Here is a 20147-nt window from a genome sequence, read left to right as displayed (position 1 = left end):
GGAGGACACTTAAGGGCCCCTCCCAACTAAAATGGAAAAACAAATCAATAAAATTCCAATTTAGGCTATCCTATATTGGTTTAAACTGTAAACAGCTTTTAATAAGCCATTACAACGCAATTTTAAAGCTTTAATTTTTACAAAAAGTTTTGAGGGGTACTGCCGGACCTCTGTACTCGAGGAGATATTCCCAGACCCCCTTTTCCTGTGTCCTGATGAGAAATTTATTGAAAACTTTGTGTTAATCGCAATGAGAGAAAAGTTTATTTTGTTGGTTTTTAGCGAAAGTCAGAAAATTATAAAGTTTATCACTTACACATTGAGCTTTAATATTTGTATCGTTATGCTATAACAATGTTGATGTGTATCAAGTTCAAAATAAACAAGAAAAGCACTCGATTGCAATAATTCAAAAATCATGTTTTCATTACCTTTTATGTTTTAACTTCAAAAGCCATTCACTTTTTTTAAAAAAAATTCATAATACTAACTTCTTTTATCTTACACTGCATATTTAAATCTAGGAATACAGACACACTGGGGGGGAGGCGCCTGGGAATTCTCATCCTGGGCGCTTACAACCCACGCGACGGCCCTGTATCAAAATACAGGCTTATACATAAATTTTTAATATTCCTTATTTTTTTTTAAAAAAAAAGGCATAATTATGTAATATAGATACTGGCGTTGAAAATTAATACATTAATCATACAATTAGTAAGAGAATAAAAAATAAATAAAACGTAGAACACAGTGGGATTTGAACCAGGTAAAAATGATACATGCCTTAAATTTACAAAATAAGTGTTAAAGAAACATGTCAGCACGCTCGGCTACCAAGTCAACTGCAAAATGTGATGCTATTACACTATATTCTATACAGTCCATACACGTATTTTTAGCTTTCTTTATTCATTACTGTGTTTGGTAAACAAAGTACATAAATTATTTTATTCCCAGTCAGCAAAAATAAGATAATAATATTTTGAAAGATAATTTAAACATACTTTATGTAATAATAGAATATTTCAATTCCAAAATTTGAAGTGGTGGAATGATTGTTGGTGCAGATGAAACATTTTAAAATTTCAATAATAAATGAATATAATTGTTATTTAAATACGGTAACTTTACGATAACTAGTGTCTAAAATCTAATTCCCATAAATTACGAGCTCATGAATTAAGAAAACAGAAAACATTTATTGTGGCGTACTTTTTGTAGAATAACTTGTAATTTGTATTCTTAAGTCTAGGAGACAGACACCAAATTTTCAAATTGTATTTATTTACAGTTTCAAGAATAATAGGAAAGTATCACTTTTGTTTAATCATTACTTCAGTGGCGTGACGTGCAGTTTTATGAGCTGTCGTCTACTTTATAATATTTAATTTCATTTTCCTTTCTTAATATATTAATCCGTGCAGGTTTAATTTTGACGCACCATTGAAAATAATTGCAGAAAAAACATCATCCTTTCACTAATTTCCTTATTGTTCCCTAAGAGATCTGCGGTGGGCATCATGAAAATATCTCACTTAGCATAGATAAAATTCAAGGGGGCCACCAGAAGTAATTGCTGAAAAATTATAATTATTTTACGATTTACGTATGAATACGACTTCCGAATGTATAACATAAAAACTACAGTGCAAAAATCAGTAATCAATCCGTTGCCTCAGTTGTATAACACACACGCACACATACCATGAATTACTCTAGTTGCATTTTCTTGAACCATGATATAACGCTACCGATGCTGAGATGGCGCTAGTATCTTCGAGACTAAAGGGAAATACGGGGAATGACAATCTATTCTGAAATTGAGAAAGAATTAGCCAATGAAGAACACTGAAACAGACCATCAGCCAATCAGCATGTTCGATAAAATTCTCAGATACCCTCAATATGACTGTTATGAAATATGTCATATAATTTACATTTACTCTGCGCTTGTCAGCTGTAACTCTATCTGACGACAATCGATGTAAATACTTGATGAAAACCCGTACAGTAACTGCTTATGTTTCAAAGTTAATCTACAATGTTGCCACATAGTAAATTTTCAATTCTCTGTGGCGGCTGAAGGAGGCCGCGGAGGGTATTTCATCATATAGCATTTTCGCTTTATTTTGAGCTGTAGAATAGTGTTCTGTGGTCCGTGGGCGCCATTTTTAGAACACCTAAATTTGTTATTTTGTTTGAGACTGAACTTATTATTAACATAATTACCAATATAATTTGAACGTATTTTCAGTACATCAGATATTTCTAAAAGGATTTTTTGCCTTATAACTGTTTTTCAAGAGAAACGTTTATTAAGAATTTTGTCTATCATAACATAAAAGTGTCGAATGAACTTGTACATGTTTTTATTTAAAAGATATTTTATTGGATTTACTGGGTATTTCCAGAATGAAAAGTCTAATCAACATGTCATAAGTTCAACAGCGCAGCTGAAAAGGTTACACTGAAGATAAGACGAAGGAAATCTTGAAACTGTGTGTTATACTGCGTATCCATAAAAATCCTATCATACTTTAATGTGATATTACGTTGCTTTAGATAATCGTATTTAAATAAAATTGGTCACGTTTGAAAGAAAACAGATTTTTTTACTATACCTCATTTACATTGAATGTGGGCCCCACGAGTGGCGATGCGAACATCAAGACTATATTCCCATTAACGCCGCACACGTTCCAACATATCTGATGAAAAGGACTGGATGGCAGCATTCTGTTGGACAAACATCGTGTGCGTGGGTTTCCTCGGGGTTCTCCGGTTTCCTCCCACTTACTGCCATCATTTCATTCATTACTCATCATCACCGTCTCCTTTAGCCTAACCGGCATAACTTTGGACGTAAACCCCAAAGATTTCATTCCATTTGGATGGCAGCACCGATACAAACTTACACTTCTTGTTTTGAGGCAATGGGGGTACATAGACACAATCTTTTACGTAGTCCCATAAAAAGAAGTCACAGACCGCCCCGTAAAGTCAGGCGACCTCGGTGACCACTTGTAGAAAACATTATCATTATTTTCGACAGGTCCGATCCATCTTCCTGGAAGCCGCTCATTCAGATGTTCCCGAACAACACAATGAAAGGAAATAAATTTACGTTAGCACATTGCGGCATAACAGTACAGAAACTCATAAAAGGTTCCCAAGTGACCTCTAGCAGAAACAGCAATTGTCTGCTAAATATCCAACAATGAGTCAATATCGACTAAACACAAAGTAAACATAAGTGAATTTCCTTTTCCTGTGTTTGATCCCGTCCATTATTAACATTGCTGACATGCACAAAAATATTTGAGTTTTTCTTTCAAATTTGATCAAATACGATTATCCAAAGCGACATAATACCACTTTAAAAGTATGGTAGTATTTTTATGGACACACTGTATATTAAAACAAGGATGTAACATAAGGTACTTTTGTTGTTTTAAACATTTAATATGCACCTCATAGCGTCTATCAGTAAATAAACTGTGCATTAGATTCGTCATTATCCAACCTAGTTCCCATAAAGAAAAGGAAGAAACTCCATAATAAAACGAGGATTAATTTCTTGAGTGATCTGCTCGAATTGTGACGCTTTACGACTTTGCTGAGTAAAAGTAGTTATCTACCAAGTTTTTCTTAATAAAAAAAGAACTAAAAAACTGAGTTTTGACTTTTATATTTGTGTAACCTTAATCATCATCTTTGGCCTCAACCATAGGTTTGTGGGCAACAAGGAAATTTTAAAACTTTTCTCTCCCTTGGTTGAGCTGTTTTATACTTTGATAAGGTCTCTTCTTCGTAACGGCAACTAGATATTCTATCCTTGATCTTCCTCTTCCTGGTTTTCCTTCTGCCTTTCTTTCTATCAGCACGGTGATCCAATCGAAGTGCCGAATAAGATAGCCAAGCATGCTGTTTTTTCCCTATTATTTTCATTATCTGTCGTCCTTCATTAACTTCCTTTAGTACGTCTTCATTTCTTTTTCTTTCGGTCCATGATATGCGCAGTATTCTGCGCCAATATCACATTTCAAATTCTAACTTGAATATTTCAGCTTTCCTCAGTATCTACGTCTCTGATCCGTAAAGCACCACGTTCCATACCAGGGTCTTAATAAATCGTTTAGGAACGTCCAACGACACATTTCTTGATGTTAACAGTCCTCTTTTCCTATTGAATGCTTGTTTAGCCTGTGCTATTCTGAAACGTACGTCTTTTTGACTTCTTCCGTCCGAGGATATTAGACTTCCTAAATAGGAGAACGTCTTAACGTCTTCAATTTTCTCTCCATCTAGCCATACGTTTACCTCTTCCTGTCCTGCTCTTGTGCACTTTATCACTTTGGTTTTCTTCTTATTTATCTTCATTTTGCGTTTTTTCTAGTTGGTCGTTCAATTTTGAAAGTACTTCCTGATAATAAAAAACAATAAGACAAGTTTAAATCATTTAAGAATTAGGCAATACAGTTAGGAATTAGACGTTTTACAGTAATGTTTTGTTTAATTTAAAATTGTATGTAAGTACAGTGTAAAACATTTTATGTTTCTAGCAATTAAGTTAGACATAATATTTATCAGAAAACGTGTAGAGTATTTTTATTTTTGGACGTCCTTCATCTATAATAGATTTTTCAAACGTACAGTACAGTACATCAGAATGTTGGCTACTTTTACTGAAGTACTGACCTGTACTAAGAAGTCAGCAAATATGCAGAACAGCGAGTTTTTGATATAATAAGTATGTTTTAACCCTTTTAAATTGTGGCTCTTTTAAAGTAAATTATAGAACAGCCTTTCAAATGGTATCGTTCACATTTCCCTATCATGTCCTTGAGGCGGGAAATTTTGAGGGAAAATAGGATTTTTGGTGAAAAATCCTTTTTTGTTTTAAGTTCGGGCTCCTCTGGACTCCTCCCTCTTGTGTTAACATACAGATATCAAAATCAACTGAAAAATACTAACGGATGTAGTGTGTACAAAATTTCAAGCTTCTATCTTGAATAGTAAGGGCAGGAAAAATATTAACCAATGAGCTAAGAACATCCCCACAATACCCCAGATGAATCAAAAAAAAAAGGCCAGATGTAAATAAAAAATTTCCTCAGACATCCTAGGGTCATGTTTCGTGCCGCATCCTCTTCAGAATAGAACAGCCTTTCAAATGGTACCATTCACATGTATCTGAGGCGGGAAAATCGCAAAAAAGGGGATTTTTGTTTTTATTTTTTTATTTTTATTTATTTATTTTTTTTTCTCCTCTGAACCCTTTCTGTGTTACCGCAGAGATTTCAGACAAATCGGAAAAATACTAAAGAATGCACTGAATGTGTGTGCAAAATTTCAGTCTTCTAGGTGCAAAAATAAGCCCACTGAAAAATAATTAAAATAGGCCTAACAAAAAATTAGTTTAAGTAGTCACCAACCTATGTCTCGACGCAGAAAGTCATGAAACCATACGTAACGTGTTCTACAATGCCTCAAGCCTTGAAAGAACAAAACAAAAAAACGAAGTAAAAAGCTTTATTAGTACTTTTTTAATCGAATAATGAAGATACTACCCTACCGTATAAAAATATACGATGTAATTTTTAAGGATTAATGGTATGAGTAGGCAGGAAGTGAATAATTACGAAACTCAAGCCTATCCGGTCTGGTATATTACACTTTTCTGCTATTTTGCTAGTACTTAAAAAGTAACTATTTATTGAAATAGTATTGCAGAAATGTTTCTCGTCAATAAATGCGTGTGGAAATAAGATTGTGCGCTTAGATCGAACGAGTAACTCGGCCATATTCATTATCCGACTGAATAATTATTTATAAGTACAGTACTACAAAATTACGCAGAACAGTTTGAAGGTTATTCCTTGGTTTTTGTAATATTATGTAAAACTGGCAGACATGAAGATGAGAAAGACCAACACTCTTAATTCAACCCCACTCACCTTCAAATACTGATCGGTTTTTATTAAAATGTATACGATTTCAGCTTTTTTTAAAACTTATGCACTATTTGGTCCTCCAGAATGGAGTTCACATGTCCTTTCACAGTCACACTATAGACTACAAATGCCGTATATCTCACATAATCCGTGAACAGGTAGAACTCAATCTGCTTTAATGTGTTATGGTCCTCTTGCATCACCAGCACGTTGTTACTAGAAATAATGCATTGGTCTTGATATAGTCCTCAGACCTACACATAGTAAGAATTACCATTCCAAGTCAAAATTTTCCAATTTTACAACCGTATTTGTCTGATTCAGCTGGCGTTAAATTTTAAGCTGTCTTCTTTAACGTGAACCACTCGATAGATTATCTTCAGATCCTACAGAGAACCACTACTAAAGATGTTTTTATGGTTGATAAGAGGTTTTCAAGTATATGAATCGTTGGGGGAAAGAAATAGAACTCCCAAATTCGACTTCGTAGCTGTATTAGGACGAATTTTGTAAAATCGGAGGGAATGGAACTCATGGACCTCTTCCACAAAAGTTTGGGTGGATTTCTCACACTCAACGATCCTTGTCCCTGTGTCCTGATAGTGTTAATCATTTACAGATTTATTGAATCTACTTTGGTAAAGATAATGCAATGCTTTGTTATTTTCTGTTTTAGCAGCGAAGATGATACAGAAGAATTGTGCGATGAGGAGGACATAGATGAGGATGAAGAGGAAGAGGATGAGGACGACTCCCTTTGTTGTGAAGAAGAGGATGACGACGATAACTTCACAATGAAGTTAAAGGAAGAGGTAAGTTCAGTTTATCAATATCATACCGTACAGGCCTGAAAAGTCCCTGGACCCCTTGGTTTCAGTATCACAGAGAACAATGTAGTTGTTTTGTTGCTAACACTGCTTCCATAGTCTCAGACAGCACTGTCAGGTATCCCTGTGTTCAAGGTTACGAAGATGTGTGTGTGATGCGGGAATAACCACACACTGGTAGTGGCCTTCGTTTAGAAATCGCTTTGTCAAAGACTCACCTCGTAAAGCAACCCTACTTGATCGGGAGAAACGTGCGTTTGTTTCAGGATGTGTCAAAGACAGAGCTAGTGAACGTAAGAAGACGCGTTCACCCTTTCAGCACATAAGCTTCCGTTGTATATTGTATTAAAATTTAACATTTGTGTTTTCTTTTAAAAAGAAATGAATCAAAAGCATCATTTTAATTAAAAACTTATATTTTTTTAACATAATCTCAAGTTTTGTTTATACTTGCAAGAATTGATCCTAACCCAGGATAGTAAATAATGAGACCAAGTTGATATACAGAAGATAGAAATGCCACATGTAGTTTTCACAAGTTTAGGTATATAAAGATTTCACAAATAATACCCGTAAATACTTCATCTCTGTTACAAATTGTTCTTTATTATTCATTTCTCTCTCAGCCTTTATAAACAATATTGCGTGAGTTCGTTAGGATTCTGAATTACGGATTTTTGGATAGGGCACTTATTAGTTCTTAAGTGAAGTCTTCACCCGACTGTGGTAGGCCCCATAGTTTTGAAGTTACAGGCCTCTATTTTTTTTCTTTCTTTCTTTTTTCAGCCTATAACTCCGAAAGGACGCATTTGTGCACTCAGGTTGGTCTATACTTTTTGTCTGATCTTGGTGTCAGGAATCACCTCCCAAACGTTGTCGGTGTTGTTTTGAAACACCATATCTATCTATCTATCTATCTATGATCGAAAGTGACCGATATTAGTGTCGAATTCATAGCTTTTGATTGGTGGCAGTTTTGGTACCCTTTTTGTCCAAAATGAAAAGTTTTCTCCCGTACGAGGAACGGATATCTGTTAGTTTAAACCAATACAACAACTACAGTGATGTATTTCATATTTGCCATAATCAAATGTCTTGTTTGTAAATGGCTTGTGTCAATAATTTTGATCATTTTTGACGCGAGTAGTTCGACCCTATCTAGGTAATCACTTTAATATTCGCATATGTTTTTTCTTCACTTGCTACCCATCCGACACATTGATCTTTTATAACATGGATAGAGTAAGTGACGGTAATGTTTCTAGGAAATGAAAGTATCATTTCTTAAACGTCAAAGGTTTTTTAGTTGACTTTTAACGTTATAGGAATAAAGTTGTTATAACGCAGCTAACATTATAAAGTAATATGTAATACTGTCTCTCTTAAGAAACTTGGATGCTATTAAAAAAAATATATAATTTGTTTGGAAGTTCACAGGTTTTTATTGTGTTGGTGTTTTTGATTTCAGCCTGGTTCCGATAGTGGTTGTACAGCTGTTGTTGCAGTATTGAAAGGCCGAGACTTGTATGTTGCCAATGCAGGAGATTCTCGCTGTGTAGTCTGCAGGAAAGGTCAAGCAGTTGAAATGAGCCTGGATCATAAACCAGAGGATATTATAGAGTTACAGCGAATTGTCAATGCAGGAGGAAAAGTTACGTCCGATGGAAGAGTGAATGGGGGATTAAACTTATCCAGGGCAATTGGTAAGTGCTGAGTTCAAGAATGGTGTTGATCCTAGTATAGGGCTTCCAAATGTCCCGGATTAGCCAAGACAGTTCCGAATTTACATCAGCTGTCCCCTCAAAAGTTGTTCAAAATTCCAAATGTTCCGGTTTTCGTCTAAACTGTAAATTAACGTCATTCGTGGGATGTTTTAAAAATACTTTTGGTCACTTTTGGAGATCAAAGATCTATTATTTAATTAATTCGTAATACTTCAGTAGAAAGCAAGACGCACTTCCAGAATAAGACTGTCGTAACTCAAAATGAGTTTAAATTGTCAGTTTTTGATTTAAGGGTGGCACGGTGGCTCAGCGGTAGAGTGCTTACCTGTGATGCATGTGGTCCCTGGTTCAGTCCCCGGTCAAGTATGTGGTGGACAACATCGTGTACGTGGGTTTTCTCAGAGTACTCCCGTTTCCTCCTACTTTCTTCATTCACTTGCTTGAATCATCGTCTCCCTTGGCCTAAAAGGCATAAACGTGGGACGTGAAGCCCAAAGATTTCATTTCGCTAATTTTTTATGTATAGTAATTGCAATGTGTATTTAAAAAAAAAAAAATCAACCATAATTGATACTATAAATATTGAAATAACATTACAAATCCCACAGACAGACAGATAACCAACTTTGTTTAGATACAACGGTTTTTTTCTTAGCTGTAAAATTGACGTTTGAGAATTACGCAGGGTTGAATAATTTAAATCTAATATTTAAAAAAAAAAATCTGATTTAAATCAAATTTCTTTAGCTTAAAACAAATAAAATGCGATATTTCTGATCATTCTTGGCCACTAATCGCAAGTACAGTACTGTAGGGAAACGGATTCGAGGTTTTCTAGGCTTTCTCGCACAACAATGTGAACGTTTTCTGTATCATTTTTGCGTGTCCTCACGTTCCATTCGAACAGTCTGCTTAACGATCTTAATCCTGGCTGTAATTGTATTCAGGCTAAAAGGAGTAACAACAGAAACAAGCTGTTCACAGTAATTTGTAAACGTCCTCTTCATTTACTACAATTAAGTTAATTTATTGCAAGGGGAAATTTTGAGAAGTTACCTGGATTGCGTGTGTTGCCAGTACTTACTGAGGAAGGTGTCAGGGAACGACGAAACAGTATATTAAATATTAAACAGAGTAAATAAAAGAGTACGTTTACAAATTATAATAAGCCTTAATTCATATACCCTTAGACAATTATTCAAATTGATTGCATACAGCAGCAATCTTAAGAAAATCTGAAAAAACTTCGAAGGAAAATTGATCTCACTTCTCTTGACATGTAGGTGTAATGAGTTTTTCCGAGAGTTTGACATCAAAAATTCTGGAGAAATCTACAGAATCAAACTTTTTAAGATGAAGCCCGGAAAATTCAAATTGCTCCACATTTTAAGCAAAGCGACATTCAATTTGTGGACAATACTAATATATGACCGTTCAGTTATGGTGTTAGGAGGAATAGGAAGGGACTCTAATTTCTCTGCTTGGATTCCAAACACATGAAAGTTAGATGGAAATTTTCAAAATCAAACTGATTCTGCTACAAAACAGAAAATTACATCTCTTCTTAAAAATATTTTGCTTAGGCTTTTCAGTAATAACGTTTCAAACGAAGATTCTGTTATAAGGATTTTAAATTATCATATTAACAAAATAATGACAGAGAAAATTCTGAGATATGAGAGAGTTACTATGGTCTGCTGCAGAAGGTCTTAAGGTTAGTGTAAAGGGACAAGTTTCCCCGATAGATATCACTACAGTCTTCGTATCTCTCGCATGTATTTTTTACCTTTCACGAAAATTTACAATTTCTCTTACAAATTTCAATCTAGGAACTTCAAATTTTTAGAGAAGGAACTTAATAACCTATTAAAGGGAACAATCCGTGCCGATTTCTTATTTAGAATTTTCTTCTTTGTTGAAACAGTTCCATTGTTAAAGGTTTGGATATCCATTTCAACAATCAAGCCTTTCAATAATGAAGAAAATTCTAAATAAAAAATTGGCACGGATTATTGCCTTCGATAGATTATGAACTTTTTTTCCTAAAAATTTGAAGTATGTAGGTTGAAATTTGTAAGAGAAATCGTGAAATTTCGTGAAAAGTAAACAATATATGGGAGAGATACAAAGATTGTAGTGCCATCTATCGCCAAAACTTGTCCCTTTAAACCAACCTTAAGGAACATTGAAACAGCACATTCAATATTAGACGCAGTAAATAAGAGTACGTTTATATACTATTATAATCAAAGATGAATTCATATCCTTAAATAAACTCTTCACAAGTTTAAACCACTGAATTGGTAAATAATACGTTTTGTATAATATATATATTCCGTACATGTTAAATGAAACCGTAAGAGTACATAGTCATTGTCCTTTCTTTCAGGTGATCATGCCTACAAACAAGCCACTAGTTTGTCTGCGAAGGAACAGATGATAACGGCCTTGCCAGATGTTCGAACCCTGACTGTTGATCCAGAACAGGATGAGTTTATGGTATTGGCCTGTGATGGAATCTGGAATTTTATGTCCAGTCAGGATGTAGTAGATTTTGTCCGTCAACGACTCGAAGAAGGCAAAGAGAAATTGTCCGCTATTTGTGAAGAAGTAAGTAGAAATGTCTATAACGAGGCTGTTCACAGATCTAATTTATGAATGCAGAAGGTTTTTTTTTATCATTCCTAAAATTCTTGTTCACGTTTATGGTAATATCACAGTAAGAAATACCGTGACGTCATACTTACTAAATAGTCAAATTATATACTATAAAAAACTTCTAAGAGCAACAATTGGTACTGTAATATCATTATAGTGTAAGCCGTTTGAAGAACAATCATGTCAGTAAACTCGGGAATAAATTGACAAATTTTGCACTTGTGTTCAGTCTCATTAGAAGAAAAAAAGGATACCTGCGACGGTTACGAAGATGGCATCAATTTAAGGTAATCAGTGGAATGGGTCGTAGAATGACTTGTTCATATTGTTTCACTTGTTACGCATTGTTTCGAAATGGTGAAAAATCATTGTAACACTTCCTCGTTCTAAGAGTAAACTTTGGATACGTAATTAGTAGTTTCTAATCTAAGTCGCAAATAACCCTGTCTTTTGTATTGCGGTCCTGAATATGTATGCAGAGTTAGTCGGTTTGTTCCCAGCTTGTGTATACGACACTAGCTCACGTGGACATGACAACGTTCTATGGTAGGACATTCCGTAGTAAGTAGCTTTGTATTTAATAGATTGTTACATGATAGCTCCAGGTATATCGACTACGATCCACTCAAGTCTTTCCCTATAAGTACGGACAGCCGCAAGTCGTGAAAAATACTCCTCTCCCCCCCCCCTCCCATCCGAGGCGACGTTTCGCTGAACGTGAACCAGTTGTGTTTTCTAAATCTTTGTTCTGTTTTTCATATCTTGTACTTCTTCCGTGTGTCGAGCAATTAGAGCATCACCTACGAATGTTCGAAAGTAATCATGAAATTTTTTTGCTTGCTTGTTTGTTTGTAAAAGTTGGCCTGGTACCAATGGTCTTACTTAGCAGTTTGGAGTTAGTGTCCAAAAGGTTGAAGAAAACACTAGGAGCGTTTGATAAGTGTTGAGCCTACCTAGGAAGGGAGTGTCGAGGCACAGTCTCCCGAGAGTATTATGTACTTCTCTGAGCGGTGCTCCAGTGTTGCCAACCACTGACGAAAAAAATATTCTTCTTGGTCCTCATGCCAGACACGCACAACCTTCATGATTGCATTATCACTACGAAAATATTTTCCCTTAGTTTATTCAGTAGGGAGCAATTGGTAGTAAGAGGTTACCAAGTCCGCTGAATAAAGTGGATGCAGTATCAATTCGGAGCCAGATTTGTAGTTTTACAGAAAGGTGATAGGCTCTGGGACAGGGCATATTGTCTTAATGGAAGATAACACCTTTTTCTACTTTTCCGGGTCTCTACCAGCAGTATCATTTGTGGATGAAGAGACGGTAGGAAACTGTCCTAGATTTAGGCAATATCTAACCACTGTCCTGACTCTGTGTAATTCTAACTCGTCGGCAATAGGACGAACTCTTTTCCGAGAATTCGCTTACACGGTGTTTCTCAGGAGCTCCTCCGAATCTGTTGGTCGGTGCCCAAAGACTCATTTTATAATGCTGTGTCACCGGAACGTAATTTGATGAACTAACGGTGAATGGTGCGTTCATTCTTTTCCTTTCTTTCTTTCTTTCTCGCTTGATTGATTGCTGTGCAGAATGTCAGTTCGAATTCGCAAAAAAAATTTCTTGCAACTGTTTTTTATCCATGGTGCACTCGTTCCAGATGGGCTTTGTGATGGACAAACACCATGTGTGGAGGTTTTCCCAGGATTTTCCCGTTTCCTACCACTTTCTTCTTTCCGTCGTTTCATTCATTATCATCATCTTTAGCCTAAAGGTCATAAGGGGAGCATGATGGCTTAGTGGTAGAGCGCTTACCTATGGTGCGTCGGTGTCCCTTGTTCGACTCCGACTAAGTAAGTTTGTGGTGGACAACATAGTATCTATGGGTTTTCTCGGGGTCTCCTTCCCCCCACTTTCTCATTCCACCAATTCTTCCATCATTCTCTTGCCTTAATTATCCATCTCCTTTAGCCTTAAGAGCATAATATTGGGACGTTATGTTAAATATTTCATTTTTTCCTCTCCATTGTGTAATTTTATACTACCTTGAACAACGCACTCACTACCTCCTGACTTTCTGGGTACCCCATCCTCTTTGGTGGACGTGTACAAAGTATCTTTGCCAGTTTTGTGTTCTCCATGGTGCATTTCATACTACCCTATTCAAGAATGCATTACCTCTTGGCCGTCTGGGGACCCCAGCCTGTTTGCTGGACGTGAGACGCTTCAGTCCATCCCTATTGTGTTGCTGAGGTTTCTCACCAGACTCCAAAGTGGACTTTTCACTTGCACCAACCTAATGTCAGTAGACTTATTAAAAAACACTTAGTTTTCATTAACATAATTACATAGCAAACAGTTATTCAGTCGGGGATATTTCCATCGTAACATAAAAATGTGGCAACTAAGGATCAGAAAAATGCAGTCTGTTTCTAAAATCTTCGTACTTATAATTTGAAAATCACTAATCCATTTCAATGACATGCCATAAGGTCGAAAGGAATGTTCAATGGCCAATGGAGATCTTCGTTGGTTTGGCGGGAGATGTCACATTTGCGCTGGAGCGATGCATGCTATCCATACCTTTTCGGCTACGATTACGGTTTCAAGGTTTGGTCTGTCGACTTGGTGAGCTGTGCTCTCACCAGCGTGCCGTTTTCAAGAGGCCACGCTGAACATTTGTGAACCGAAAACTTGATGTAGCTACAATTATTTTGCATTTTGCAACAAATTTATTCTGATTTGTAAAGGCAGTATCATTTTGAAATCAGATAATGTGTGTATGAATTCTTTCTGCCGAACTGTAAGCTTTTCATTCAAATACAATTAGCCGTTTTCAATCATAATACTTTGAAATGGAATGAAAATTTTAGATTGAATTGAAATCCCGTTCAGCAGTGAGGTTATATGAGACGTGGACCTACAGCTTAACGTGAGATCTGAACCACATGAGCTCCAGCCAGGAATCGAACCCGGGTCTCCCGCGTCAAAGACGTACGCTATCCACATAGCTATGCAGGAGCTCATGAAAACTAGAGAACCCGTATGGAAGATAAAAAGTTCTTTGAAGTGAACATAGGTATTCGTTTAGTAAAAACAGTCTTACTTAAAAAAAAAAAAAAAAAAAAAAAAAAAACCTTTTACAGTGACAGTTTATCCAAAACATATTAACATCACATATACCCTAAAATGTCGCTGTGAAAAAAATACTGTATCTATAGGAAAATAAACCTACAACACTTGTCCATTTATGTATTTTCAGTTGCTATAAAGAATTACTATAATTATTAGTAACATCGTCACTTTTGTTTCAGATTAATGCCACTGTACTTCGCATTTCTTACCCAAACGGTGGAACCAAATCTAAAATTTTAGGCTTCCTCCCTTTAATCGATTGCTTTTCCATCTCATCCCCTTTTAAATTAATTCAGTCATAAATCCTAATCCTTTCGTCACTCCTTTTGGATTTTGTAGCATCATCATCATCTGCTCTCAAAAGTTTGTAAATAAATCCTTGTGTTAGGAAGAAAAGTTTAAAAAATAGGACAATAATTCCTTACTCTAGTATTAGTATGGAACAGTATATAGTTAACACTCAACCAGTTCATGCCATATTTTTCGTAAATAATTTAACTGTTTGTACTCAGCTGTCCCGTTATTGGAAGGGTTATACGGAGGCGTCCTCAAATGCCCAGAATTTCTCTTTGAGCAGTATCTGTGAAATGTTTCTGATTGAAAGAAATGGAGGGCCGTTGTTAAGGATTAAAGTGTCTGGAAGACTAAGAACTTGAATACTTCATCTAGATTTTCTGCTTTTTTTTTGGGGGGGGTGGAGGGGGAGAGTTAATGGGCTCTACATTCAAAGTTTTAATCTGATTAGAGAAACGGTCAACTAAGATAATACAAATTTATTCAAATAGAAAGAAATGATATACGTGTAATCTTTGTCATGGGAATTCCTTGTACAGTGAAACCTGTCTTCAGCGGAATCGAGCGGGACTCGCAAAAATTTCCGTTAAAGACAGGTTTCCGCTTAATGGAGATAGACCTTTCCGTTATAAAAATATATATGCTTATAACGGACATAATGAGAAAATATATTGATGTACGCAACTTGTTCAATTACAGTACTTTTCCTTCTACGGATTAATACCCAAAAAAACTTAAAATAAACACAAAATATGCTGTGCACACTTTCCTTTATTTTTCCCAATAGTCAAGCAGGGTTTTTTTTTTTTTTTTTTTTTTTTTTTTTTTTTTTTTGCATACATTGCTACTACTTGGCTGCGGTATACTTCAGGACACAGAAAAGCTTTCTCTGGAATTTTGAAAGTCCTCTGAACTCTTTCCTCCTTGTTTTCACGACACGTGATGGAGATATATAACTTCTGCTTTACCTCAATTCCTTTTTTCCAGAACTTAGTTTTGTCAGTTTTCTTCTCATTTTTGTTGGCTGTCGCTAGTTGCTACACAAGCGGAACAGAAGTACGCCTACAAAGAAGACTGACAGCTGACATGCTACGTAGGACTAGCGACAAATTGTGGGAGCTGAATATGAGTAGTGATTGACGAAGGTCAACACTGCTCATAAAGATTTAACAAAAGAACGAAGTATTTATCGCAGACAGTATATGTTTATCCTCTCACAGGATGTTTAAAAATTTTCTAAACGATGTAGTCTGAAACTCAGAATTTTCCGTTAAATATTTATTTTGCTTTCCGTTGTCCGCATAACACAGTTTCCGCTTAATGAAGGGACTTTTACATGTCTTTTACTCCAAAATCCATGGGACCATGAAATATTTCCCTTTAAGACAGTTTTCCGTTTAATAAAGGGTCCGTTGAAGGCAGGTTTTACTGTATTACACCTTACGAGTTACGTTAGCTAATAGCTGACACACTTTACATCTTTTTACAATTGCCGTAATATCCTCTGGAATGGTAGGCCACCGTACTTCTTTTGATGTAACTTTCAATGTTCAAGAAACTTCTATATGGTTACTATGCAATCTTTTTTTTATATAAAGTGATCGTAAACTAAAGGGAAAATATAATTCAGTGTTAACTCATAACGATGCGTGTGAGTAATTGTTTGAATTCGGACGTACTCAGATATTCAGGCTTTTTTTTTTTTTTTTTTTTAAGTAGCAGGGGGGCGCGGTAGCACAGTGGTAGAGCGTTCACCTGTGGTGCTTGGGGTCCCGGGTTCGATCCCAGCCCCCGCCAAGTGAACTTTGTGGTGGACGAACACCGTGCTCGTGGGTTTTCTCGGGGTTCTCCCGTTTCCTTCCACTTTCTTCATTTCACTCATCTCTCATTATCACCGTCTCCTTTAGCCTAATCGGCATAACCGTGGGACGTAAAACTTAAAAGATTTATTTTTCTTTTCTTTTTTTAAGTAGCCACTTTTTGACTCATTCCATTAGTTGCTGGCTGTAACATCCCATCACGCACCAGTCTATAAAATAGAATAGAAGAATAGTTTCTCGTTACATCGCGTATGACACGTGACAATAGTCTCACAATAGAAGGCTACACACTAGCTCCGCTGAGATCCGAACGAGACAAGTTTTGTTTGGGATTAGTCTAGTTTTAACATGTCAAATGCAAAGTTATACGTACCACCTGTTGTAATATTCTGAGTTAACAGCGTATTTTGTAATGTAAAAGCTATAAAGCTGGCAGAATAGTTTGAACCGGGTCATTTGTTCGGAAACAGTTGGGTAGATGGAAAACTTGGCTAACACGTATCTCATCATTTTCAAGGACATACTTTTTTGCGGTAAAAAAGTTTGCGCCAGGGTCCCAGACGGGGTACAACTCAAAAGTTAAAAAAATGGTAAGGGGGGTTACGTAGCACATCGTTTGAAAGCTGTTGTGGAATGAAAGAAGATGGAGCAAATCTCGACTCTCCACAACAACTTGTTCAAAATGGCGGCGGGTCAAAATGGAAACAAAATTGTAATCGTAATCGGAAATGGTGAGACAAATGTGAAAATAGGAAAGCATGTGTGTCATAATTTTTAAAGTACGACGATTTAAAGTAAAGAGGTCTTGTTCCAGGGCCCCCGCAGGATCCCAGATGGAATCCAACTCAAAAGTTCTGAAGGCAAGGGGGTTAGTATTATGTCGTTTGAAAGCTGTTGTGGAATGGAAAATGATGGAGCAAGTGTTTACTCTCTACGACAACTCTGCGTAAAATGGCGGCGGGTCAAAATGTAAACAAAAACTTAATTAAAAAGTCCAAGTCCATGGCCACCAATCAGGTTGGGAACTCTGTTGTAACGTATTCGGGGTGGTTACATTTGTGTGTCATTCGTTGGTTTGGTTACAATATTTCAAGCAATACCTAATATACAGAAAACGTTCATTTATAAGATTTGCGAGCAGTACCAGACCCACGTATAAATCATTTCGGTAGATTGAGCTGCATCAAACTTTATTGGTTTGGTTCATTATTCCAGGAAATAGCACATTTCTGTACAAACTCATTTTTCACGCTGGCAGCCATATTGGATTACAAATGGTCTTTGAGTTTTTGTGGATACCTGCTGTTGACAGTAAATGTAAATACAATATTTAGCTTCTCCAGCTAAAGTGGTTTGAGCTGGACCTGCAAACTTTTTTACCGCAAAAATTGTGCCCTTGAAAATGATTGGATACGTGTTAGCCGAGTTTTCCATGTACCCAACCGTTTCCGAATAAATGACCCGGTTCAAACTATTCTGTCAGCTTTGTAGCTTGTATATTACAAAATATGCTGTAACTCACAATATTGTGACCGGTGGCACGTATAACTTTGGGATTCTTCTAGTTATAACATATCAAATGCAAACACAATTGTCTCATTCGGATCTCAGCAGAGACAGTGCGTGCCCTCCCCTTGTCAGTGTAGACCAAAATATCTTCGAAATGGAACCTTAAATATAAACGGAGTAAGAGGTTCAAAGTAAGATTTTATTTTCAGAAATAAGCACTGTATAGAGCTTATGTCAGTAACTTGTTAATTTATTAATACAGGGTGGCCCAAAAGTAGGTATACAGTCCCATACTGATCAACTCACTGTATTTTATATAATTTCCTATTGTTATTCATCAGGTAGACTTAATTTCTTTATTTGTTCTTAAAGCCTTTTTATTTATACCTTAAGCCCGGAATAGTCGAAGCAAATAAACCCATAAGCTATAATGTTATACTTGATCAATGCAGGGGTGTATACCTACTTTCGAGTCACCTGTATTTTTTTCAAAAGATTTTAGAATATTTTGCTCAGTAACTTTTTTTTCTTTCCTTCCAGCTTTTCGATCACTGCTTAGCTCCTAACACGTTAGGTGATGGAACTGGTTGTGATAATATGACTGCTATCATAGTTAAGTTTCATCCCAGTTTAAAAGAGTTTAAAGTAAACTCATTGAAACGAAATCCTTCAAGTGAAAATCTTGTCAATGAAGAGGAAGAGAGTAGCAAACGACAAAAAATTGAGGACACCCCGCCAGAGTCGTCATCATCATCATCGACTTCGACCACAGTGTGAAGAAGAGAAGAAGCTACTATGGGACCTGTCGATAATAATTCAAGAAAAAGTATTGGACTTCCATATAAATATACATATACACACACACATAAATATAAATATATTTACATATATCTGGAAGTAAATGCTGGAAAAGAAGGCTTTCGAAAGTGCATCGAGGACATAGTGACTCAGGAACAGTGAAAACATTTCTTTTTTTAAAATAATAATAATTTTCTTCAAGTAGAATTTTGGCATAATTATTATTTCCTCCTTGAAGTTGTTGATTTTTGTCTTTTTGCGAAATGAACTGGAAATGCGAATATATATGAAAACAGTGATGTACGTTTTTCTTCTTTGTAAATTAGATACTGCAGACTGGTTACTGATATATATATTTGAGTACTACGGTAAAAAAAAAAAAAAAAATGAATTCGTATATCTATATATATATATAGAGAGAGAGAGAGCACACTGCATTGCGAGTTTTTTTGGTCTTTATATATATAAACAATAGTGTACAGTGTTGCTTCGTATTTTGTACAAAACCAGAACAGTTCTAGTATTATTACTACTATTGGTCAAAATTAACCATAACTGACTGTATTAAGAATTTAGAAGAAAACAGAAGAAACAAGTAATGTAAATATTTTTTAAGTGTCCATACAAGAAATGCAACATTTGCATTTGTTTTGGACAAAAGGCGAAGAATTTTGTGACTAGAAGTAGTGTTCAGAGAGTGAACACTCAGAGTGATCCGTTTTCATTGAGTCAATGGTCCAGTTTTATTGGATTGAAGAAGGTTCAGTTCGACATTAGCTATTATATACTGTGATAACATATATATATAGTACACGTACTTGTACATCTTGGTGATACGTTGTTATTTTACTAAGTTAAATGATTTGTGTATAGCAGGATTTTTTTTTTTTCTGACACGTGCATATGAATGTGAGAAAGCTGCACAGATCTTGTTTCCAGTTCTTTATTTTATTACTTGCATCGAAAGCAGCATTTTTTTTTAATAATAAAGAAAAAAAATAAAGTGACAAAAAAAATGCTGTTAATAAATGCAGTTTACTAATGAACAATAGTTTGTTTTTCATTACTTAAGGAAATAATTGATATTTTTAATATTTAGAAATCCAGGTATTGATATGTAACTCCCGTGAAGCCCAAGTAGCTAATCATATGTAGTTAACCTTTGTGTAAATGCAATATGCGAGGTGTGATCAAAAAGTACGGTGAATATAGTTGCACAGTGCCATCTATTGACGTATCCATGTCAACTAGTAAGCCCGCTAGCCTAAACCTCTGGTACGGTCAGTGTCGAGTTTGAACTAGTTGTGACATGTTGTCTTCTAGAGGCAGAAGAGTGAGGACGTGTTAAGAATGTCTATCGCGCGCCAACATTAAGCTGCAAAAAATAGTGTCAAAGAAGCTCCCGAAATGTCAAAAATCAGTGTATGA

At 35.9% G+C, this 20147-nt stretch overlaps 1 protein-coding gene across 2 annotated transcripts in view; it reads left to right on the top strand.

Moving 5' to 3' along the window:
- Positions 1-19768, top strand: part of LOC145675870 (putative protein phosphatase CG10417) — a 43514-nt gene extending 23746 nt beyond the window's left edge. Inside the window, exons 4-7 of one of the 2 annotated variants that reach the window (XM_081746646.1) lie at positions 6637-6769; positions 8253-8487; positions 10898-11118; positions 18462-19768. In XM_081746646.1, coding sequence (XP_081602772.1) covers positions 6637-6769; positions 8253-8487; positions 10898-11118; positions 18462-18698 — 826 coding nt within the window. In that variant the 3' untranslated portion in view covers positions 18699-19768. Of the gene's footprint in view, positions 1-6633; positions 6770-8252; positions 8488-10897; positions 11119-18461 lie in introns of both variants that reach the window. The other variant, XM_081746645.1, reaches the window with a different exon arrangement.
- The last annotated feature ends 379 nt before the right edge of the window (positions 19769-20147 follow it).

The sequence above is a fragment of the Thermobia domestica genome, chromosome 18, assembly GCF_964235325.1.
Source record: "Thermobia domestica chromosome 18, izTheDome1.hap1.1, whole genome shotgun sequence".
Lineage (NCBI taxonomy): Eukaryota > Metazoa > Arthropoda > Insecta > Zygentoma > Lepismatidae > Thermobia > Thermobia domestica.
This window is presented reverse-complemented; position numbering and strand designations above follow the sequence as displayed.